Here is a 25,593-nt window from a genome sequence, read left to right as displayed (position 1 = left end):
GCATTAGAGGTAACTATATTTTCCACTTGGGGATATTGGAAAACACAGAGATTCGTCTTTTACAACTCCATATTAAATTACTTTCATGTTAAGAAAACAATTTCTCTAAGTACCCTCTTCACTTTATCCAGTACTCTTATAATGTGTATTGTCCTCTAGGTCTGTTGGGCACAAATCCCCTTTCCTGCCTGCATTTTTCTTCACTTATACACGTATTTCACTTTTCAAATAAAATAAATGACCTTCAAATCGGCAAGTTTGCAATTTTACGTGGCATAGAAAAGATAAAAATATTCAAGTCTTCTGGAAAAATTCCTGGTGCTTAAAATAAAATCAACTGCCTGTAAGCAATATTTCATATGGGGTGGGGATGGGAGTGGAAGGTACTCTCTAAGAGAGCAGCAGAAAATAATAAGGATCAATTATTTTAAATTTTTTTTTCAACATTTATTTATTTATGGGACAGAGAGAGACAGAGCATGAATGGGGGAGGGGCAGAGAGAGAGGGAGACACAGAATCGGAAACAGGCTCCAGGCTCTGAGCCATCAGCCCAGAGCCTGACGCGGGGCTCGAACTCCCGGACCGCGAGATCGTGACCTGGCTGAAGTCGGACGCTTAACCGACTGCGCCACCCAGGCGCCCCAAGGATCAATTATTTTAGAATAAAACAAAACAGGGGCACCTGGGTGGCTCAGCTGTTTAAGCGGCCAACTCTTGGTTTTGGCTCAGGTCACGATCTCACGGTTTTGTGAGTGAGAGCCCTGCATCAGGCTCTGCGCTCGCAACGTGGCACCTGCTTGGGATTCTCTCTCCCCCTCTCTCTGTGCCTTCCCCGCTTGTGCTGTCTCTGTCTCTCTCAAATAAATAAACTTAAAACAACATTAAAAAAATAAAACAAAACAAACTACCATAAAGGTATTAACATTGCCAAGAATCTTCCTGTCATAAATCCATCACATCAGGAATAAAAATGAAATTTTCCTGACATTTGTTGGCAGATAGAGACTAACTTTTGAACTAGCTTCTAGCTTGATAGTATCAAACTTCATACTGCATCTTACAGTAATTGCTCAAGTTTTTTTTTACTGAAATATGAATAGTTTTAGCCCATTGAAACTTCTAAGTAGCTTATATGTCAAGCTATTTAATTATGAAATTAACCACCCCTTAAGTATTAATTATACCTTATTTGTATCTACAAGCAATGATAAAATGAACAAGAACCACCAAAGTAAGAATACCTTGGTTCTACCGAAAATTTAAGAAATGAACTAAATTAAAACATGATTTGACAGAGTGAAATAACTGAGGAAGTACAAGATATGCTAATACTGAAAGTAAGCATGAAAAAGAAACTCCTTGAGTTATTTTAGATTTCTCCATATTTTTCTGGATTTTGAATTCTACCCCTTCCTCTAGAATCTGAACCATTGATTTATCTCTATAATTTTCATTCATTGAACTCAACAAGCATTTATTGAGTGTCTACTATATGCCAAGGACTGTTCTACCTGATTCTGATGAAGTAAAATAACACAAGTTCCTTCTCTTAAGAACAAAACCTTCTAGGATAAGAATCAGGAAATAAACAATGAAATCTAATAAATGAGTACGTCACATAGAATGCTAGATGTTGGTAATTATAATGAAAAAATAGAGCAGGGTAAGGAGAATCAAGAGTGCTAGGGGTAGAGGGATTTCAGCTTTCACTAGGATGGTCAAGGCGTAGGCCTCCTTGACAAAATGGTATGTGATAAAAAAATGAATGTTCTCTCCTACAGATTACTGCTGTAGCACTTTTGATGTCTAAAAGCAGAAAGACTACTAAAGCCAAAGATTAAAAAAAAATCATTGAACAAATTCTTAGTTAAATTAAACTATCAAGCATTCCTGTAATACTGTTTTCTCTTTAATACGTGATAGTACGGGAAAGATGCTGAATGGAGGGGTAGTATTGCAGGGGAGTGTTTTAAAGAAGTAGAAAGTTATTAACATTTGCAATTTTGATTTTTTATTTTATTTAAATTTATTTATTTATTTTGAGAGCGGGGGTGAGGGGTAGAGAGAGAAGGAGAGTCAGAATCCCAAGCAGGCTCTGTGCTGTCAGTGTAGAGGCCAACGGGGGGGATAGATCCCACAAATCGTGAGATCATGATCTGAGCCGGCATTAAGAGTCAGACGCTTAACCAATTGAGCCACCTGGGTGCCCCAGATTAGGTTATTTTAATAAGGAAGATTTTTCTCCCCTAACGTTGTTTTAGGAATGGAAAATTGTTTTCATGATGAAACCCTGAAGTTGTTTTCTTTTTTTTAAAGACTTGAAAATATTAGTAAGTGAGCCTGATAATTCTGGAAAAAAGTGAAGAGTGTTCCTGATGGAGGGATTGGTAAGGTGCAAAGACTTTTATTTGTATATGGCATCAGACAGCATAAAAATACCCTCACTAAAATAAATATCGTAGCTTCTCACAAATAGGCACCAAGAAACTGAAGGGACCACTGACACATTACAAGCCTTGGCATTTGTGACAAATTCCATGAAGAATATCACCATATTTATATACATAGCTTTTAGTTTTGAAAATAAATTCCTTTGTATAAGATTTTCCTCAAAAGATAACTAAGTGCTTATTGGTATAGAGAAATTATGAAACGAGTAAAACCAGAGCAGTTATGAACAAATATGTGTAGCAGGAATAAACAGCTACAAGATGTAAGCAGCTTTTCTTTCCTCCCTTCTTTCTTTCTTTCTTCCTTTCTTTCGATGAAAACACAGACATTTCAGGGATCATAAGCAGCCTGATATTCTGGAGCTGGAATTTACCCTTGCAGTTGGATCCACCACATTATGAAAGTAACTACTTTGGTGAGCATGTTTGGGTGTTTGTTTTGTTTGTTTTATCATAGACATATGTAATCAAATACCTATCCCCAGTTCTTAGAACAACTTCACCTGAAGAAGCAATCCAAATGGAGTTTCTTTCTTTCTTTTTTTTTCTTTCTTTCTTTTTCTTTCGGGGGGGGGGGAGGGGCTCAAGCACAAGTGGGGGAGGAGGAAAGTGAGAGGGAGAGAATGAATCTTAAACAGGCTACATGTCCAGTGACAAGCCTGACCTCACAACCATGAGATCGTGACCTGAGCCAAAATCAGGAGTCAGATGCTGACCCGACTGAGCCACCCAGGCGCCCCAAATGGAGATGCTTTGGACCAATCCAATGTCATGTTGAATAATTTAAATGGATATCTCCTTTTGGGGCAGGGCATATTTGCATATATTGTGCATTTTTATATATTGAATATATTATATTACTATCACATCAATGGGTTTTGTGCTTGTTTGGTTCCTGCACTCAGAAGAGGGAATATCCAACAGAATAAACTCATCTAGAGTGATAAGCAGACCACTACAATATGCCACGAAGCCAGAGGTTGAGGAGTGAAATGGCTGAGGTGGGACATTTGAAGATGATGACCAGTGGTCTCTAGGAGCAATATGCTTTGATTACCTAGCACCAAGTTTTCCACTTCTGGTCTATAATTCCCTTAGGCGATCTCCAAACCTCCCGCAAAGTTATAGATTTTCTCAGCCTCATATTAGCTGTATTAAGAGGAATAAAGTGAGGATCTATATCCATGATTGGAGTGAAGTGGCCCCAGAGAGAGCTTCAGCAGTTATGATGTGGCCAGGTGAGAAAAGAAAAGGGAATCTCAGAACTATAGGCTAGAGTGACAATTGACAAGTGTAACAAGGGTAGATGTGTAGAACATTCAAGTATAACCAATGGGTCTTCTTCAAGTTGAGATAATCAGTCTACAGTTTGTATATAATCCAATGGAATTTTGAAAGGTTTAGCCAAGCACTGAATAAAGATATGCCCAGCCAAGTATGATTTTGCCAAGAGTGTAGGTCACAAGCCAATGTATAGCTTATAATATGAAAACTATAATATTTGTAGAGATTGCTTTGTAACGTTTATTTATTTATTTATTTATTTAATTTTTTTTTTTCAACGTTTATTTATTTTTGGGACAGAGAGAGACAGAGCATGAACGGGGGAGGGGCAGAGAGAGAGGGAGACACAGATTCGGAAACAGGCTCCAGGCTCTGAGCCATCAGCCCAGAGCCTGACGCGGGGCTCGAACTCACGGACCACGAGATCGTGACCTGGCTGAAGTCGGACGCTTAACCGACTGCGCCACCCAGGCGCCCCCGTTTATTTATTTTTGAGAGAAAGAGACAGAGCATGAGTGGGAGAGGGGCAGAGAGAGAGAGGGAGACACAGAACTGGAAGCAGGCTCCAGGCTCTGAGCTTTCAGCACAGAGCCCAATGTGGGGCTTGAACTCACAAGCGGCAAGATCATGACCTGAGCCGAAGTCAGGTGCTTAGCTGACTGAGCCACCCAGGTACCCCAAGAGATTGCTTTGTAAATACGGGTCTTTAGAACATTAGGCTGAACCATATGGAACTGTGATTCTTAAGTTCAAAAGTAATTGAATGTCAACAATTTCATACAGTTCAACCTAATAAATTTCAAAAATAATATAAGGATATTTGCTCTTTTATATCTGTGATCGCTTTGGTGTTAGGCATTGGTTTTATGAAACTCAACATCAGTTTCATAAAAAAGATTCTTTCTTCTGGGAAGTTTACATATAGAATAGATTCAATATTATTGGACCTGATCTTGAATGAATATATAATCCTGAATGAAAGCAGTGACTGCTTTTTTACAGAAATAGGAGTATCTGGTCTCCATCAATTTGAAGTCCATCTAAAGTTTCCTTAAAGAGTAGGATGCTTCAACTCTTACCTTGATGCTTCTGTTTTAATAAAACTATTAGTGAATCTTAAATAGTACAAAAACAGGTAACATAATATCTTAAATATTATCAATTCAGAGAATATATGTAAGCCCATCAGAGATTTGGAAGCTAATATAAAATTCCCCAAATATGCGCATGGGACATAAAATTTTAGTCCCCTCAATTATTATTATTATTATTCTCACTCTTTCCTTGAATGAGAGCAATGTTTATGATTTTACCAGATTAGTCAAAATAGAGGAGGCTATAATCTCTAACAAACAATCCCTTAAATTTAGCAGCCTAAAGCAACCAAATTTAATCTCTCACTCACACTAATCACTCACAACATGTCAGCAGTGGGCTCTGTTCACTGTGGTTACTCAGGGACCCAGGCTGACACCTGCACCATGAACTCCTATAGTCATTGTGCCAGAGGCAAGTAAGCTTTTGAAGGGCTCACGGGTGCAATGAAATCTTCCTGTTCTGCTCATATCAGTTCTTTAAAAATTTTTTTTAATGTTTATTCTTTTTTTTTTTTTTGAGAGACAGAGAACGAGTGAGTGGGGGAGGTACACACACCCACACACACACACACACACACACACACACACCATGATTAATTGGAAGCCATTCTTTTGGTTCATATCAAGTTTAGGCAGGAAGAACTAAATTCCTTTTCTACAATTAGGGTGTCATCCACTGAATGAGAAACAAATCACCATACTTTGTTGCAAAAGATGATCAAATAATCCCTGATTAAACTTCAAAGTGGGCCCCCTACTCAGCTCCAACCAACTACAAACAAATATTCTTTTAGGAAGAGCCATCTATGAAAAGGAACTAAAAACAAATTTATTTTGTTGATCCATCTTTGAAAACACACTTACTTGTGTTCTTAGCAAACACAAGTTTGATGTTTTGCAGGATTTGATTGATTTTAGCTCTGAATACAGGCAAGCACAATGCTTTAGTTTGATGAAGAAAGTCCAAAAACAATTTTGAAAGCAAAGTTCATGGTGACCACTTTTCCTAACACAAATTCTCAGAACAGATGGCAGAATCAAAACAGTCATAAGAGACAGATAACATTATATCTTGATGCATTAAATCCCCATAATATGCTCTCTAGCTAAAGAAAATAAAATTACCTATAAAGTGCTTTGAGGCAAAAACTATTAACTTAAGTTATTTTCCTATTATGTACAATGAATAGAAAAAAATTACTCTGAATTTCCATTACTGGGTGACATTCTGTGAAATACCTGAAGCAAAAAGAAGTTGCAATTTATAAATAGTAAAGGTTCAGTCTAAAGGAGGGAAAAAAAAAGAAAGGAATATTCCTGCATGTTTTTTTTTAAGTAACAATTGAACTACTCTTTCCTTAATAAAAGGAAAACTACAAATGGATTCTTCCTCAGACCACACGTCAGAACACCAGAAAATCTACAGCTTCAATTCAAGAAAAGAATTAAGATAATAGCAATGTGGGTAGATTTAAGGAACACTTAGTGCAGAACCTAGTTTTCAAGTCCAGAGAACACCCAACATACTTGAAATTCTTGCACCTACTTTTTCCTAGACTTTTCAAACGGACTCAGGGTTTGTGTTTAAATTCTAGCAACATGTATACCCATAATGGTTTCTTGTTTACCTCTTCTTTTATGTTGACTTTTTATTTCAACCAGATGAGAGATTTAGACATATAAACACTCACAGCATTTTAGAATAATACATAATGATATATATTGAACTGATGGTTAGTATTGATAGTATTAGAACTTTATACAATTATTTGATTTGTGAAAATAATTTGATGCTAATTTCTTCACAGACCCATGAGGAAAAGAACAAGCATCTAGTAAGCATTTAGCCACACCCCCCACTCTACCCATTGAGTCTTTATAAAGCAGCCTCACAAAGGAGGTTAAATCTTACTTTAGGGGCGCCTGGGTGGCGCAGTCGGTTAAGCGTCCAACTTCAGCCAGGTCACGATCTCGTGGTCCGTGAGTTCAAGCCCCGCGTCAGGCTCTGGGCTGATGGCTCGGAGCCTGGAGCCTGTTTCCGATTCTGTGTCTCCCTCTCTCTCTGCCCCTCCCCCGTTCATGCTCTGTCTCTCTCTGTCCCCCAAAAAATAAATAAACGTTGAAAAAAAAATTAAAAAAAAAATCTTACTTTATAAGAAAACGGAGACTCAGAGAGCTTAGGTATTTTGGTGAGGTTTGCAAAGCTAGCAAATAGGTAAGATGTATTAAATCTCTTCTAAGGGCTTCAGAGCCCATGCACTTTTCAGAAATCATACAAATCATTTCCATTCGTTTAAAAAAATGTTAAAACTTTAGTTAAAACTTTAGTTTTCAAGAGATCACTGACCTGACCCATAACACAACCAGTGACCAAACTAAATTCACAAAGCCCTTCTCTGTAGATACACAGTAGAAGATGGGTCAGATTTGGGTACTTATTTGTAATGTGCTGATATCACCTACATATCACATGAAAACAAGAGAAAAAGAACGATAACGGTAACACACAACTTTTTTTGGCCCTCGGGAGGCAGCGAGGCAGAAAGGTTGGGCCACGGAGTTACACCATCCGGGTTGATTACTTATTCTAACACTTACTACCTTTATAACCTTAAGCAAGTAATCTTACCGCCTGTGCTTCAGTTTCCTTCATAGTAATTATTAGACAGCTGAGCACTTTGCATCATTATCTCATTTAATATTGAAAAAGAAATAAAGTATATTGTAGAAGAAAAGTATTTCCATTTTTACTACTCTCAAATCTTATTTTGTTTTCAGCATATGATTTGACTGGTAAGGACTTCCTAGCGTTGTACCCACTAAGGTTCATGGTATGCAGTATAATCCTGAGATGAACCAGAGACATAACTTGGGGTCTTGGTTCTACAGAAATGGCTGTCCATAAAATTCATTTAGAAATTAGAGATGTACTGGTATAAAAAAGTTACTGTTACCTCAAAACATAATTTAAGTTTTACATTGTTATTTGTTCTTTTATTTATTTTTATTCTACTTTCCAAATTTCTATTTACTAAGTAGGTAGCTGGACCTGGAATGAGAAGGACCCGTCTCCTTAGCACAACCAGGCAGAGTTCACCACGTGACCTCAAAGTCTGATTGTTCTTTTTTTTTTATTTTTTTTTAACGTTTATTTACTTTTGAGACAGAGAGAGACAGAGCATGAACGGGGGAGGGGCAGAGAGAGAGGGAGACACAGAGTCGGAAGCAGGCTCCAGGCTCTGAGCCATCAGCCCAGAGCCCGATGCGGGGCTTGAACTCACGGACCGCGAGATCGTGACCTGAGCTGAAGTCGGACGCTCATCCGACTGAGCCACCCAGGCACCCCAAAGTCTGATTGTTCTGAGCTCTTCCCCATAGTACAGTGAGGGGCGCCTCCCTCCCCATGGGATAGAAAAGTAGGGCCCTTTATATCTGCCTTATTTTATTTTATTTTATTTTATTTATTTTATTTTTTATTTTAGAGAGAGAGAGCACAAGCAGGTGAGATGGGCATAGGGAGGGAGGGAAGGGGGGAGAGAGAGAGAGTGAGTGAGGGAGAATATTAAGCAGACTCCACCATCAGCATGGAGCCTGACGTGGGACTTGATCCCACAACCTGGGATCAAGAGTTGGATGTTCAACTGACTGAGCCACCCAGGTGCCCCATCTGCGTATCTTAACACTTTGTGGTATTGCCTGCCTCTGTTTTATTTTATTCTTACCCTTTAACCAAAGTTATATGCATTGAAATATAAACCTGCGATGTCTATGATTACTGTATATTGTATCCATAGTCCAGCTTCATTTATGATTATTTTAGTATCTCAACAGAGAACAAATAAAATAGAATAAAAATAGACCAGAAAAAATGCCCCTCTCCCCAATGTTGGAAATCAAAGCAACAACTACAAAGTCTGATATGTTGTTTGAAGGTTAAAGAAAGGAAGGTTGGAAAGGTGGGATGGGGGAAGAGAAAGGAAAAAAAAGTAAAGGCAGACTCTTTTAGAAACTAATCAGAGACTAAGTACCTTCTTAGTCAAAACTCCTTTCTCCACCTCTAGAACAAAAGTAAAAGCAAAATTATAAATATCAACTAGGAAATACACCACCTATGGAGTCTTCCCAATAAGGATACCAGCCTCAAACTAACACCGATGAAGAGTTACTCCCAGAACCTAATGCGGCACACATCATATAGTACTTAGTACGTCTTTCTTATTTTATCTTGTTTTTACGTAGGCTTCATGCCCAGCACAGAGCCTTGAGATCATGAATGCTTTAGGAATGAATCAGATGTTAAATAATCTCCTAACTGGTCTCCACGCCTCCAGTATCTTCACTGTCACAGCTCACCTCCCACCCCATCACGGTCCATACTTACCACATGTGCATGCCCAGCAGTACCCAGGATCAGGGCTGCTAACACTGCTCAACCCAGGTAGCAGTGGAGACACACAATCTTCTTTTATTTGTGCTCCGAGGGCTCCTATCTCCATAAGAAAACATTGAATGTGGCTCTTGGGAATTGTGCTTGATGTGCCCAAAGATCTATCTTAGAGTATGCCCAGTGCATGGCACCATTCCAAGACAATATTTACATTTTTTTTCTTTACAGGAGTGGTGCCCCTGGAGCACAACCTCATAGGGAATTCTAGTTACTTTACTTACCTATTTTATCTTATTGCATTAGGCTTTCCTTAGATTCCTTTTCTTCCCCCATTGTCTGTAGCCAATCTTATCCATCACTTCAATTATCTTCTCTTCAAAACCTCAACTCTTTTGTCCTTCCAACAGATCCTATCGTGAACCAATATATTTGACTATATTGTTTGCTAAACAGTCCTTTACAGTGTCTGTGTTCCACCCCCCTCCCCCACCTTAAATGAAGGTATCACTCCAGGTTCCATTTTTAGCTCTCTTGTTGGCTTACTTTACAAATCTCGATTAGGTGAATTTATCCTACTCCCAACTTACATGGTCATTTATGCAGTGATGACCCCCCAAACTATCTCTCCAGCTCCCATCCTTCTACCACTGTTCACACTTGAATTAGCCACCTGACATCCAACACATCCTTCAAAGACAGCGTGTCCAAATCATCTTCATTCTGCCTCCAGAATGTCTCCTTTTCCTGTGTTCCATAATTCCATCGGAAGCCAGAAACATGTCATCCTCTTTTTCTCTTTACTGCCCAAAGCTAATGGGTTGCCACATTCTATTCCTTCTATCCCCCAAATAGTTTTGAAGCCCGTGCTTTCATCCCCATCCTGCTGGCACCGTAGTCTTCATTGTACAGAACCTGGATTCTCGCAATCAATCATCACTACTGAATGATCGTCTGCATCCAGCTTCATTTCTGATCCATCTTCCTCACTGTTGACAAGATCATTCATTCCACGTACTTAAAATCCTCCAGTGGCTCTCCAAGGTTTTCAGAATAAAGCCTAATCTATTTCAAATGGCATATAAAGCCTTTTGTATTCAAAGCACTTCTCCCAAACAAAATAACAAGAAACTGGTCAGCTGCTACTCTTCCAGGACTCAGGCCACAGATACTCTTTAATTGCTCATCCGGGACAAGAAATCCTGCTGCCGAGTCCCAGCTGTTTCACAGAAGGGAGGCATCGCCATCCCGAGTGAGATTAGGGCAAGACCACATGCTGCCACAAGCTAGGCACAAGAAGAAAACCATCTTCCTCCATATTCTCAGGTCCCTGGGGCAAAAGAAGTTCCAGGCACAGCCTTTAAAGGCTTCTGGAACTACAGTTCCCCACCAAAGGCAGTTTTCTTACTATGATGTAAGGCCAACCTACTAAGGTGAGCGTCTCCATTTGCATGAACACCTCCAGAGAGTCAACAACAGGATATTGGTCAGGGCACCTGGGTGGCTCAGTCGGTTAAGTGACTGTTGGTTTCGACTCAGGTCATGATCTCACAGTTTTATGGCTTCTTCGAGCCCTGCATAGGGCTCCGCGCTGACAGTGCGGAGCCTGCTGGGGATTCTGTGCCTCCCTTTCTCTCTGTCCCTCCTACACTCTCTCTCTCAAAATCAACTTAAAAAAAAAAAAACCCACATGATATTGGTAAAGAAGTGACGCTGGGCTGTCCACTCACTGTAGCCAGCTGTAGTGCCACATGGTCTGACAACACTGGCGTTCTGTGGTGGGGGCTGTGGTGGCGTTCATCTCACCTATGGACAGGAACACTCCAGATACGGGAACATATACATCAACACAAGAACTCTACAGAAATCACAGGCGTGTCAAACTCAAGGAAGGTGAACAGTAGCAAACTATGTATAATAAGGATGTGCTATTCTGTGCTTGCTTAAAAATTTCCCTTGTGACTTTTGTGGTCACATCTTACTTTTATTACACCTGTCTCAGATAGCGGTATTACTGTATTATCCAGAATACCTAAATAATCTTTATTTTCTAAACGGAAACATCATTTCTTCAGAAGGGGGTACACGGCTTCACAGGAAAAGATCATTGGTCATACCAATTCTTAGCGTTGAACCTATGCCTACTCTCTATTAAACTTTTAAAGATAATGAAACAAGTAAACACTTTTGTAGAGGTCATTATTATTCTCCTTGAGGAATGCACATCAACTGTAATTATATATGACATTTTGAAATAATGCAGTGTTGCTTCAACTAATTTCTTCTGCAAATATTTCAGGTGCATCAGCTATACTAACACATTTCATTTCACCATGTTCATCAAAACCCGTTTTTTCTAATTCCTGACCATAATATTTTCATTAAAATTAGTCATCATTGGAAACAATATGCTTTAGCATTAAAAAAAACCAGAAATAAGGCCACATATGAGTAGAGGTCTATAATTATACTCAACTGATACTCATGGTATGGTTTAAGAATACAAAAAACAGTGGTGTCTGGGTGGATCAGTTGGTTAAGCATCCGACTCCTGGTTTTGGCTCAGGTCATGATCTCATAGTTTGTGAGTTCGAGCCCTGCATTGGGCTCTGTGCTGACAGTGTGGAGCCTGCTTGAGATTCTGTCTCCCTCTCTCTCTGCCTCTCCCCTATTCTCTCTCTGTCTCTCAAAAATAAACATTAAAAAAGTTTTTTTTAAAGAATACAGAAAACAAAAACAAAACAAAACAAAAAATAATATGTAATGGAGACATTGGTAGGCAAAATATTTTCATTCAGGGAAAGAATTTTTTAATATTATCACTTGGAAATTTAATACTATGTATTATTTTGTATATTCTGTATTAGTTAACATTTTTTAATAGGGAAAATTTCAAGTTATCAAAAATAAAGATTTGCATTTTTATTCATCAAAACTGAAAGCCAGACATAACTTGTTGCTTCTAGGAATGTAGGAAGTTTGTAGAGGTTACAGCATCTGGAATGGTTTAGGTACAGAAGGTAAGGAATCCAGAGTGAACAGTCACCCAGCATGCACGTTTCATCTATGTTAAGATGACTAGATTGTATTTAGTTGTGTTTTATTCCATTATGCCTTCTAGTGAGTTATTTCAAAACTAAAATGATCTCATAATCCTTCTTCCATTGCTGTAGAAATGTTTGTAGTATTTTCATTTGTAAAAACTTTGGCTCTGATAATCTGTAGGTAAATTATAAATCGTCTGTCCCATTCCCCTGTTGAATTTGTAACCCAATTTTGTCATTTCTCTACATTGCATTTTATTTATTTCTTTTTCTTTTCTTTCTTTCTCTTTCTTTTTTTTTCTAGAGAAATTTATTTTATTTTTTTTTCAATATGTGAAGTTTATTGTCAAATTGGTTTCCATACAACACCCAGTGCTCATCCCAAAAGGTGCCCTCCTCAATACCCATCAACCACCCTCCCCTCCCTCCCACCCTCTACATTGCATTTTAAATAAATTAGAAAACACACATCTGCTCAAACCGATGGCTCCATTTTAATTGGCGCCACTGTCCAGAGCAGCTGTGGCTGCAGCTCCAGGAGGGTTCAAGTTAACTTTCGCTCATGGCCTTGACTCACATGAGCTTTCTGCAGATGCAGTCACCAGAAACCACAAGTTACTCAAAAGGTTAAGTGAAAGCTAAGAGACTTGTGGTAAGAAAAAAGCAATGTTTACTATGTTTCACTGTTTAATGGCACGAAAACACGGTGACGCATCTCATACTTCTGTTTGAGAATCACGAAGATCACTCATAAGAAGGCACATGAACTTGTTTTTCACGTTACACAAGCCAGTTCATGTAGAAATTTAAATTTATTTCAAAAGATGGTGTGATGGCCCAAACTGTGTCCTCTAAAGACATGTTGAAGCCCTAACTCTCCATGTGACTGTATTTGGAGATGCGGCCTTTAAGGAGGTCATTGAGGTTAAATGAGGTCATAAGTGTGCATCGCTGATTTGATAGGACATATGTCCTTACAAAGAAGAGGAAAAGCCACCAGAGCTTTCTTTCCATGCACGTGCACAGAGAAAAGGCCATGTAAAGACACAGGGAGAAGGCAGCATCTGTAGGCTGAAGAGAGAGATCTGACCACAAACCAAGCCTGCTGGCACATTGACTATGAACTTCCAGCCTCCAGGACCGTGAGAAAATAAATATCTGTTGTTTCAGCCCCTCATCATTCATGTGTGTGATGGCGGGACTCCTGCAGATCATTATCTCATTACTCTGGAAAAGGATATTCAGGCTTTGTACCAGCTAGTCCTATCACACAAAGCCCTGGTTTTTAATAATACAGGTTTCAAACTCTGATCAAATAGTCTACGCTATAAAATAAAAATAAAATTTCCCTCTGTTCTATATGCGCCTTAGTGGCTTTTACACTTTTTGACTGTGATCCATAATAATCTTAGTATGCGTATATGCATGTGTGTATATAATATATAGTGTTTTTATAATATGTGTGTATGTGTCTTTCACAAAACGTCTCCTATCTATCTGAAGAAGATATGTTCGGTTCAATTCTATTTTATTTACAAAATAAATGCTTGTCAGAATCAGACCAACACATACAAAGAAAAAAACTTGGTGGTTGCCAGAGGGAAGGGGGTGGGTGGGATGGGCAAAATGGGTGAAGGCGACTGGGAGGTACAGGCTTCCAGTTGCGGAATGAATAAGTCACGGGGATGGAAAGTACCACACAGGGAACATAGTGATCTCGTAACAGCGTTGTATGGTGGCAGACGGTAGCTATGCTTGTGTAGAGATGTTGAATCTCTACGTTGTACACCTGAAACGAATGCAACATTGTGTGCCAACTATACGCAAATTTTAAAAATTAATTAATTAAAAAATAAATACTTGTGTGTGTTTTAAAAATCCATTTAAAATCTTGTTTATGGCTAGAGGTTTGAGAAATTTTCTTTTTAGCTATGTTATCCGAAACATTTCTTAGCTTCAATTTCCTTTTTTCCTGTAGCATCTCAAGATCCTTAAAAGCACACCAAAGTTAAAACAATTACAATATTCTCTCCCTCACGTTCTCTTTCTCTGTCTTGTGCGCGCACGCGCAAAGTCTAAGATGGAGGTGAATCAACTGGGGTCCTGTTCTAAGCAGAACTTTTCACATGATTTAAATCAGAATGTCAAGCAAATTATCTTCATGATTTGTTTATAATAAGATATTTGGTTTTATGGTGCAGCTAAGATATAAATTAATGCATACAGACTATGTGAGTTTTTAATTGAGAAATATGCTACCCATGAAGGGAGTGCTGAATCACTTACAGTCTTTCTAATTACTATAGACACCTAGGGTACTGGTAACAAATTATATGACTTGATGAGTTTCAAGAAAGTATTTGTAGAGAGAAATGGATTTTATCATTTCCTATCATAGTCTATTTCTCTTGGGTTTATGTTTAAAGAATCACCTTTGCTGTATTAAAGATTTTAACACCAGGCGTCTCCTAGCATATGAACACCAGATAATGAAATGGAGGGGTAATTAAAGGAAGATAATGGATGTAATAACTGAAGGTTTTACAGATTTGTTTTTCTCAAAAAAGTGGTAGAGTTGGCTAAAATCTACAAACTAAAAATACAGAAATCATAATAAAACACTACTGTGTCCCTCAAACTGATAATACTCCTGGGTCTATAAACATGAAATCAAAATGTAATTTCCAAAGTATAAAATTTCAAGATCAAGATTTAAACTTTAAACTTTCCAAAATTTCATGAGTCAAGATTCTAATGTTCATTTCTGTATGTATAGTTGTACAAAATAGGTAAAAGGGTATCTTTTGAACACCTGAAATCTGTACGCAGGGAAACTGGCCTTAAGGCATACAGCTTTGGGTACATATGTGTGCATACGTGTGTGTACTTGCACACATTTATAGCAACATAAGAAAGGAGGAAAAAGTTAATATAGTTAAAAAATTCAATATTACATGACACATTCACTTTTTCATGTTATTGACATCTTGGCATAAACATTTTCTTGTTAAAAAATGTTTAAATGTTTATTTTACTTTTGAGAGAGAGACAGAGTGTGAATAGGGGAGGGGCAGAGAGAGAGAGAGAGAGAGAGAGGGAGACAGAGAATCAAAGCAGGATCCAGGCTCTGAGCTGTCAGCACAGAGCCTGACGTGGGGCTCAAACCCATGAACTGCGAGATCGTGACCCGAGCCGAAGTCTCAGATGCTTAACCAACTGAGCCATCCAGGCGCCCCTTGACATAAACATTTTCTATTGTATTTCTCTTTATGGAATAACATTTACTTTGTGACCTTAAGAAAAAAAAAGAAATAAAACAAAAGAAAAAGGAAAAGAATGGTGAAGAAAATATTTTAAATTACATCTCTTTTTCATTATAAGTTAGCCTCAGCACCTTGATAGCATCTAGCACACAGAGGTGTTAAGCAAATATTTGTTAACTGAATTATACTTTAACATACAGCAAATATACACCAAACATAAATGTTAAACATTTTAAGTAACATTTATTGTAAACAATTGTGTCAAACATAATTGTAACATTATTGTAAACAATAAATGTCAAAAAAGATGAAAAATAATTTGTACTGCATTAGCTCAATAGGAGTGTTTTTGCACACTTCTTAATTCTTACCTCTTCCTTTGTCTTTTTGGATATCACTCGGAGCCAGTCCCCAATCATGCTCAGGACGGCAGCAAAGTAAGCGAGCCCTACAAGGATCCAAAACCACACGACAGGCTTGTAGAAGTCTAGATATTCGATATCCGATCCACCTGTGCGAGAAAAATAAAGCAGGACAGAATAACTTTGTATTCATGAAAGTAATTAATACGGATATTTGCTAAAAGTACCAACTGAATTTTGGCTTGCAAAACAGACATCTTGTCAATTGCTCCATGTTATTGTCTTCATATGGAATTCTTTCCTATCCTTTTCTATTTTTCAAGAATGAGTCACAAGTTTTGTGGTTTTTTTTAAGTTTTTATTTTAATTCCAGTAAGTTAACATCCAGCATCCAGTGTTATATTTCAGTCACTAGGTTCTTCTTAATGAGACTGTTCATTACATCTCTAGATCATACTGATTTTTCTTTGTTCTAGATTTCTTTTTTTGTTTAGCTAGTCGAGGGGTTCATTATTCCATGTGTACTGGTTTCTCTTTCCACATCTACCGAACATGTAGAAGACAGAAATGACACCTTTTGGGGTATGCATTTGCCTTAGCGTATTTACATTACTGCCAATCAATACATGGTTACCAATCAACACAAAGTCAACCTGGTCAGAAAGTGGCTCTTATTCTAAAATCACCAATACAATGGACTGATAACAAATGCCTGAGACAATGCGTCAGTGGGTCTATATGGAACACATAGTAATTTGTAGATGATATTGCCGTTCGTTATTTTCTGACTGTTTGGAGGAATTCCCATGCAGGTCACAAATTTAAATCCTTAGCTGTCAAGACAAAATTAGCAAAGGACCTCTTCTGCTTTACTCTAATCTTTGTTGCTTCTCCATCCATTTGGTACAAAAGCTGCACCTATGAGAATCTGAATACATTTCAACACATCCCTACCTCAGCACATATTAATGGGGCACTTATTAATTCCCCAACACTGAAAACAGTTACTTCTCTTCACAAGAGAGAGGAACAGGTCTCTCTCTGCAGAAATTCATAATTTACTCTGAGAAAGCCTCACATAGACAATTTCCCATAACGGGGTAGATCAAGGGATAGCAAATAAGAATAAAAAAGTGTTGTGAGAGGACATGGAAGAAATGATTTTTACTTCTGGAAGGGGAAAGGCAAGAAGAGAAAAGGGGGTCTTCAGTAATGAAGATCAAAACAGAGAAAAGTTCAGTGTATAAATACACGGCATATTCAAAGGACTTTTAGTAGCTAACTCTACATATGGATGGGGGCCAGGGAGTAGATGGGTAGAAGAGAGGAATGTAGAAAAAGTGAATTGTGTCAGATTGCAAAAACATGTTCCTAACACGATGGGGTGGAGGTAAAGTTTATAGGTGATAAGTCTTATATTCATGTTTGACCCTATGCTCAGAAAGATCCAGCAGCAGAGAAGGCAGGTTCACAAGAAAAGTCTCATGAAAAACTTTTGTTCTGAACTACCCAAGAGGTTATTGTGCTTGAGTTAGGGCTGGAATGGAAAGAAAAGGTATTAGAGGCAGCATCATCAAGGAAGGGCTCTAGGATGACCAGAGCTCCTCTTTTGGGAGATGATGACAGTAACTGAACGGGAAACACAGGGGAAGGAATAGTGACTAAAAAAAAAAAAAGTAATTCAAATTGGTACATGATAGGTTTGAAGTGCTTGCGGTACCAACAGGTGAAGGATGGATCCTTACATACAGATCTAACGTTCAACAGGGCAGAGCAAGAGATCAGGATTGTGGTATCAACAGCACGGAGATTAGATGCTTAGAGGGGTCACAGAGGTACTCCATTCACAAAGGTTCAATCCGTCCATTCGGAAGAACAGCTGATAAATAGCAAGTATGCATGAAAGTCAAACACAAAGTCGAAAATAAGCATTACTATATATACATTAGACTATGAGCTGCCCACAATGACATTGTCAAATATCAAAGGCTCAGAGTAAAAAGAGAACATTTTTCTCTTGGGCAAGTAACAGACACAAGTTCAGCTTTGTTTGGGGACAAAGAGTAATCTGAAAAGCACAGTTTCCAAAGTAAATAATATCACCTTCAAAATATGGTAAAAATTTTACCTTGTGTAAAATTTTCAAAAACACCATTTCTGGGAAGGATTGTGGAGGCCAAATGCATCTCATGATGGTTAAGAGTCGGCCCACGGGGAATGCAGTTCTACAAATTCACAGAAGTGACTTAAGAAGTTGTGTGTGGAAACTTGTTATACGATAGGCTCTCTAGCGAATTCCATTTTTCAAATGTTTCCATTTCAAAGAAACCAAAATGACATTTTTTCCCGAGTACTTTCTCTTTCAAAACCAGAAAGTCTTCATCCCAATAGCTGTGACTCACTTAACACATAAGTTCACCAAGATGTGGATTTTAAAAGTTGGTTCATACTCAAGATGACTTTTTGTAAGTCTTCTTTCTTATAAACAGGATGTCACAGTTTGAAAAGAGTAAATTAGCTTAATCACTGAAAGGTCTATATTTGGGTAAAATGTTCATCCCACAAGTCTTGGTGGCTTCTAAGCCTGGGGGTGGGGGTGGGGAATGCTTCCCATTCTCAACTGCTGCTCTTAGGAGTGAAATACCGGCAGGCAAATGATCTAAGGAAAAATGATGTATACAGGAGTGTTGTCAAACAACTCATAAGTCCTCTCTAAGATTTACGAATTAATTTCCACACTATTCCATCCGCTTGATCCAAGAATCCAAATTAAAATACCCGTAATGTCAAGATAGCTTGCTTAAAAGGGGCTGTTGGTCTTATTTTTAAATTAGGAAACATCAACAAAAAATTTTTTTTGGCTGTTGGAAGCATTAATTTTAGCCTAGCTACATTCAGGAAACCTGTACATGAGTCTTTTGCTTATTCACACCCTCGGGTAATGTCTCTGTGCTGGATTTGCTGCCTGTGCCCCCCACCCCCATCTCTACTCTGCAACCCTTATCATTTTTTCCCCTCTTTCCACAGACTCCTGAGCTGCAGCCTGCAGTCTGCTACAACCCGCCCTCCCCTCCTGGGTTCCTCACCCACTTGGCAGGAACAGTCACCTCACTGCTGTTTTCTTGGTTGCCACTGAAAATACGTGCACAAGTCCTTTCCATTTTCAGACCTTCCTGGCTAATCATTATAGGAGAATAGACAGATGGTAATAAAAATAAGTAAAGAGGGGTGGAGGTACAAAGGTTTCAGGAATCTTATGAACTATTCCAAGTAGTTAAAATAAGTCTTTTCCTGACTCCCATGATACGTGATGGCGCCATTTTTCTCGGGCTTTCTCCTTAGTGCTTAAGAAAGGAGATCAGCCAAAATCTATCTAGCAGACTAAACTACTAAAAATATAGGTCAGGAAAACTTTATTATTGTTATTATTATTATTATTATTGTTATTTATGGCATTATTGCTAGGGACCCATTTTAGCAATAGTGAATTTGCTTGGAACAATCTCTCCATCCAGCATTAAAAAAGCCATCTCCTACCTGGCCCCAAAGAATTACTGGTTAGGGGGCAGAACAGCCCATGAGGCTATAGCAGGCACATACAGGTTTTTTGTTTTTTTTCTAAATAAAGGCCCTGGTAGTTCTATACAGCCAAGTCTATGCTCATTTCAGCTGATTTCCAAAATATTCACAATCTGATTGAGAGAAGACTGAAAAGTAAGACTTCCTGATTGTCCATCTAAATGAAATCATTCCATCCTAACGCCCTGGGTGGGGGGCAGGTATTGAGGGAGTTGTGTTCGCATTCTTCATGTGTCCATTGATTTAGGACAGGGCTTTAGTAAGACCATTCACCATAGATTTAAGCCACATCTCCAGCTGCCCCTATCAGTAATTAAGCTAGTAATTCAATTGCCATTTCACAGTCTGTTCAGAACTCAGGAGTAAAAGCCGGTTTTTGTACTGGCTCCTAGAAATCCCAACAGTAAGTGTCCCACTTACAATAGGGAAGTTGTAGTCTTAGCAGGTAAAATAACATGTGTCAGGGCACACAGGAAAGGAGGTAGGAGAGCTAGAATTCAAAACCAGGGCTTCCTCGCTCCAAAAGACAGGCTTTTCCCCACTAACCAGGTTTGTGTATGTCACCTATGGTCTCAGTTCCGGTCCTTGCTATCATTTATCCACCAGCCTTTTGAGTCCAAACTGCATGGTGGAGACTTAGCTAGGGCTAGAGACACTAAGTCAAACAAGATATGCCTCTTCCCAGACTGCCCCTCAATGGTCTTACCTAGAAAAGCCAGGGGTCTGAAGACAAGCACGATTTTTTCAGAAGCCTCCTTACCATGCTTCTGTCCTCATTCCAACAGTTTCTAGTAATTGGCCCTATTGTGCTCTAAAGAACTTGAGTATGCGATGCCCTCCCTGAGATACTTATATTTGATTTTCTTTCTCTGAGATGCTCCTGAATCACAGAATATTTATAAAGAAGAAAGCAGAAGGAGGAGGATGGAGAGGAAGATCCAGGAGGAGAATCCTGGATTTAAAGAATCATCTAGCCATTCTGAACTAAAGTCATCAACTCCATGCCCCCCTCCTCTGGTTTAAAAGTATATTTGTATTGCAGAATATAGATATGGACATAGAACCTTGTTCTAAAGAAGATGGGCATCATTTCTTTACCTGGTCTTTAAGCATTTTAGTTTAGATATGAAATATTGATTTTAATTTTTTGTGTGTTTAGCTTTACTTTTATTAATAAGACTAGCCTGCCTTAATATAAAAGGGGGAATTTATTTTCTGCTTTAGTATATATATTTTTTATAGTAAAGCAATTTAACTGAATGAAGACTCTCCTTAGGGTTTTAGGAACCAAGAGGCTCTTTCAATAACGTTGCAAACTCTGCTTTCTTTTTTTACAAATGGAAGTATGACTTCAGTCCTAAACCACAGCTCACCTACTAAGCCGAACTTCTCATATGCTATTAAGTCAGAAAAACAAAAGGCAAAACAAGTTAACGAAGTCTCTCTAACATTTGAACCTATATTTTGGGATTTGCCATGTCAGCGTTCAAGATGTTGTCCATTTCCTACTAGGTACTTGATCTAAAATTAGGAAAATAGCCATGAGAAGAGCAGTAGTTTCATGATCAGAAAGAAAGATCGATACACTGTCATTCACTCTTCCCTCACATGGATGGAAACCTAGAGTATGTAAGACGTACAAAATTGTTACTCCTAGAAGCTACCTTTAAGTCTCATTATAGAGCAATCTGGAGCCTTTTTCATTATACTTAGTACAATTTACTGCCTATCTCACTAAGCCACGACTATCAATCACTGAATATTTTCCTTCTCATTTTTATCCTGCACACGTTTCCACCATGTTTCTATATAGATCCATTCTGGATCTAAAAAGTTAAATAACTTAATTGCTTTGCTCCCAGGTCCTAAGACTTCTGGCCCATTTGAGTCAAATCCTATTTAATTCATCATGCAGACAACCATCCATTCTCTTGTGAGTTCTCAGAGAGTTACTGGCTGAATCTGGGGGTGACCAGACTCTTTGCAGTATTTTCCTATATTATGAAACAGAATGACTACCAGGAAGACAAGAAAGTTCCCTATTTAATTTTTGCCCCCAATTTTCAAACATTCTGTCCCAAAGGAAAAGGAATTAGAGCAATTATTATCACTATCACAATATAAGCACAGGGTCTAATACCCGGTAGGTGCTCACTAAACACTTGAATAAATAAATGAATGATGAATATAATACATCTCCCCTAGCAGTCACATACACCCGCCCTTTCTGATAAAAGTGATTTTTCTGAGACATTGTTGTGGTGGGAGTGGTGACTGTTCATCATTCAGTAGACTTCACTCCTCATCATCATCCTACTTTCCTTCTTACCCACTGAAGTCCTGGAAAATTTTTACTGTTATTGATCAGTTCAACAGCTGGCCACTGACATAGTTGCAAAACATTAGGCAACATCAGGACTGTTCTCTTAAGGGTCTCTGTTAGAACCGTTTTGAACCAAAAAACCTGCTATGATTTCTCAACAGAGATTTATATGTTCTCATGATAAATTGCCTTTCCATTCAGCAAGCTCTGAGCACTCCACCGAATGACTCATGTTTTCAGTTATAAGGAAAATCAATAGTTTGGTTACGAAAAACTTCATTTCTGATAATGACTTTGAAAACATAATTCCAAGAAAGCTTAATTCTTTTTTTTTAAGTTTATTTATTTATTTTGAGAGACAGCAAGAGAGCATGTGGGAGGGGCAGAGAAAGAGGGAGAGAGAATCCCAAGCGGGCTCCATGATGTCAGCAGGGAGCCTGACACAGGGCCAGAACCCATGAACCAGGAGAGCATAACCTGAACTGAAATCAAGAGTCAGACGCTTAACCGACTGAGCCACCCATGTGCCCCAAGAAAACTTAATTCTTAATATGAGATATGCAAATATGTTCTTTCTAAGAAAAAAAAAATGAAGACAAATGATTATACAACTGGGAAAATTTATAAAAATTTAGTAAAGGTAAAAGTATCAGAAGAATTTTACCTTGGAAAGTCCGAAATTGTATTTTAGAGGAGCATATCGGCACTAAGCCTAAAGCCTGATTAACTCAGTAAGCTTTGTTGAGGAGGAGGCCCTTCCTCTGCCCTATGGTCCTTCTAGCTCGACTTAGAATCAAACTGACATGAGACAGATTGAACAGCGGAAATTTAATAGGTGTATGGGCAGGGAATCCACATAGATGTGAAATTTCAAAGACAGTGAAGCAACATGAAGATTATATGACCTAAGAAGAGGGGTAGGGGTCTAAGGACACAAAGGGGAGGAAGATCATTACCAGGAAGATGATAAGAGATGTTTGGAAAAACAAAGGTTGTCCTATTATGCAGGTAAGTTTCTTAGGTAAAGGGGAGTCTTTGTTAATAGTTCTCTTCCTGGGACAGGCTCTCTTTTCCAATATATTTAGGCAGTTGAGGGGGAGGCAGAGAGCTTTTCCTGCATCTGGTGGGTTTTGGTTACTTTTAACTCAAAATAATCTTTATGGCATAGTGGCCCATCTTGGGAGAGCCAGTCCTTAGCCCCTACACTTTCAATAGCCACCTATGAGATATGGAAAATTTCATTATTCAACTAAAGATTGACCCAAATTCCAAGGACACATATCTGGATGGCTAAATTAATTTATGCTCTGATGGAAAATGTGTTTTCCTAAGATCAACCATGAGGATTTCTTAGAACATCTATATTTTTGGCTAAAATTTTTGTTTTTTATTAGAAGAGCAGGTAATGTGAGGACACTGATTTGTGAAACTGTAATTTTTCATCTGGCTTTCACTCATTCAAATTATATCTTATGAACAAACCTAGTTTGTGAAAAAGGGTGTGTTTTGAGAACTTCTTCAGGCAGCTTCTAAACAAGATGTAGAAATGTGCTTCTTGACTTGCTTGACCCACTCTTACCCTAATAGTATATATAACCGAGATAGTAGCTTTGGAAAAGAATTTTATTTTGGGTGGTGGGGGGGAGAATTTTAAATTGTGTTTAATTTGGTAATTATATGACTTCTCTCCAAATTTGAAGAAGCACCATTTTTAAAAAAAATCATAGACCTGAAAGACCAGTCATAGAGGCAAGCCTGAATGAAGAGATTTCAATCTGTCACACATTTCCAGATAATTAATATTACTGCTTAGTTTTGTTTTATTTTATTTTTTAGGGAGAGAGAGCATGCAAGTTGGGGAAAGGGGCAGAGGGAGAGAGAGAGAACCTTAAGCAGCCTCCAAGCTCAGCACAGAGCCTGACACAGGGCTTGATCCCATGACCCTGGGATTATGACCTGAGCTGAAATCGAGAATCAGATGCTCAACAGACTGAGCCACCCAGGCGCCCCTACTGCTTAGGTTTTAGTGAAGGGATGATTTAGGTCTCAGTCTACAAGGTAAGCATGATTTAACAACTTGTCACCCCAGACTTTTCATCAAATGGAAAATAAGATGGCAAAAGTTAAGAAACAGAATGCAGGAAATTAACAGTTAATTCTCAAACATAATTTTTGCCATTAATTTTAACTTACCTCTATAATTTGACTATAAATTATAGGCACTGCTAAAACAACACTTTGCTAAATAACTGACATTGTTTCTTCTCGCCTTTTAGGAAGCGTTAGTCTGCAGGCACTGGTCTTAGTAATGGGGGTCTGTTTATTCATGTGTAAAACAAGTGTGCGAGTGACCCTGTGGCCTCGTGGGTCCATTTTAGTTCTAGAACATTGAAAGCTAGTGAAAGAACAAAAAAGGCCATCAGGAGGGAGCACACACCAGTCACTAAGGTAACCAGCCAGCCACTAAAACACCTCCCTTGCATAAATATAAATATAAAATTAAAATTTTCCAGGTCTTGGGGCGCCTGGGTAGCTCAGTCGGTTAAGCGTCTGACTTTGGCTCAGGTCATGATCTCACGGTTTGTGGGTTCGGGTCTTCTGTGGGGCTCTGTGCTGACAGTTCAGAGCCTGGAGCCTGCTTGAGATACTGTGTCTGCCTTAGTCTCTGCCCCTCCCCTGCTCACACTCTGTCTCTCTGTGTCTCTCAAAAATGAATAAACATTAATTTTTTTTTTTAATTTTCCAGGTCTCTTCTTGCAGAAAAATCACTAAATGCTGAATTTCTCTGTTCAGTCACATACACAATGAGACCTAAACACTGTGTTGATTTGTCTTTACCAGTGATCTGTAAATACTTTTGATTCAATATCCCCCACAGTGAAAAGGTTTTGCACATGCAAATTTAAATGCATGTTTATTTATGAATTAGCAATCTATTATGTTCTTACAAATTACATCATGGACACTACGACATATAACAAGTAAAAAGTAAGGAATGAGGCTTACAAATACATCAAAACAGGAGTTGTTCTGTTTGCTTCCCATGGCAGAAATTATACCTGGCATGGACTTTCTTGCTCATACCCTGGAGATGAGCACTGTGCTCCAGAGTTCTGGTTCAGAACATCACATCTTTACTTGTTGCTCTCAAGATGCTTCTAATATTTACACCAAGATTACAACTTGTATCCTAAACAATTTATATATTGCTCTCCAAAATTTCTTATTTTCCTTTAATAATATCAGTTTGAAGAATATGTTCTTTAATTGGTCTTCAAAGGGGTTCAACACAAGAACATGATTAAACCTTAATCCTATTCCGAGCAGGGTTTGCAGGCTTGAGAAGGGCATCAGATGGGGAGTGTGCATTGCAGGAGGTATATTCTTGTGTTCTTTTGAGATTTATAGTCCAATAGAAAGATGAGGAGGTTTAAGTTGGAGCAGTGCCTCCTACTTTTCCTTGGCAAAAGCACCAACTTTAAGCGAGGTTACTATCTGTAGTGACATCTCACTTCAAAAGGGAAGGTTCTAGAAAGTAAGCAACCGATACTTCCCGGAAGGGGTACTTGACTTTGCTCAATAGCTAGCTTTTACTCCACAGCCACAAGGTACCCAGAAGCAAAACCTATTTGTGTGTACTCTATTGAATTAAGTGAGGCAATTCTTTTCCCAGACCTTTAAAAAAAGAACTCGAGGTTTTTGTTTTTCCAAAGAATTATGCAAAGAGTACACATTTCCTACCCCGCCTTGGCCACATCTGCCTCATGTACACACTCCTTCCAAAACCACTCCCTGGGCACAAGGAC

The 25,593-nt window shown here is 38.6% G+C and overlaps 1 protein-coding gene across 3 annotated transcripts in view; it reads right to left on the bottom strand.

Annotated features, from left to right (window-relative positions):
- KCNK2 (potassium two pore domain channel subfamily K member 2) overlaps nucleotides 1-25,593 on the bottom strand; it is a 197,112-nt gene that overhangs the window by 25,711 nt on the left and 145,808 nt on the right. For all 3 annotated transcript variants that reach the window (XM_040446465.1, XM_040446467.1, XM_040446464.1), the window contains exon 6: nucleotides 15,895-16,034. In XM_040446465.1, coding sequence (XP_040302399.1) covers nucleotides 15,895-16,034 — 140 coding nt within the window. The remainder of the gene's footprint in view (nucleotides 1-15,894; nucleotides 16,035-25,593) is intronic.

This window comes from Herpailurus yagouaroundi, unplaced genomic scaffold (assembly GCF_014898765.1).
Source record: "Herpailurus yagouaroundi ecotype Mexico unplaced genomic scaffold, PumYag 195, whole genome shotgun sequence".
Lineage (NCBI taxonomy): Eukaryota > Metazoa > Chordata > Mammalia > Carnivora > Felidae > Herpailurus > Herpailurus yagouaroundi.
Note: the sequence above shows the minus strand (reverse complement) of the source record. Positions and strands in the feature narration are given on the sequence as shown.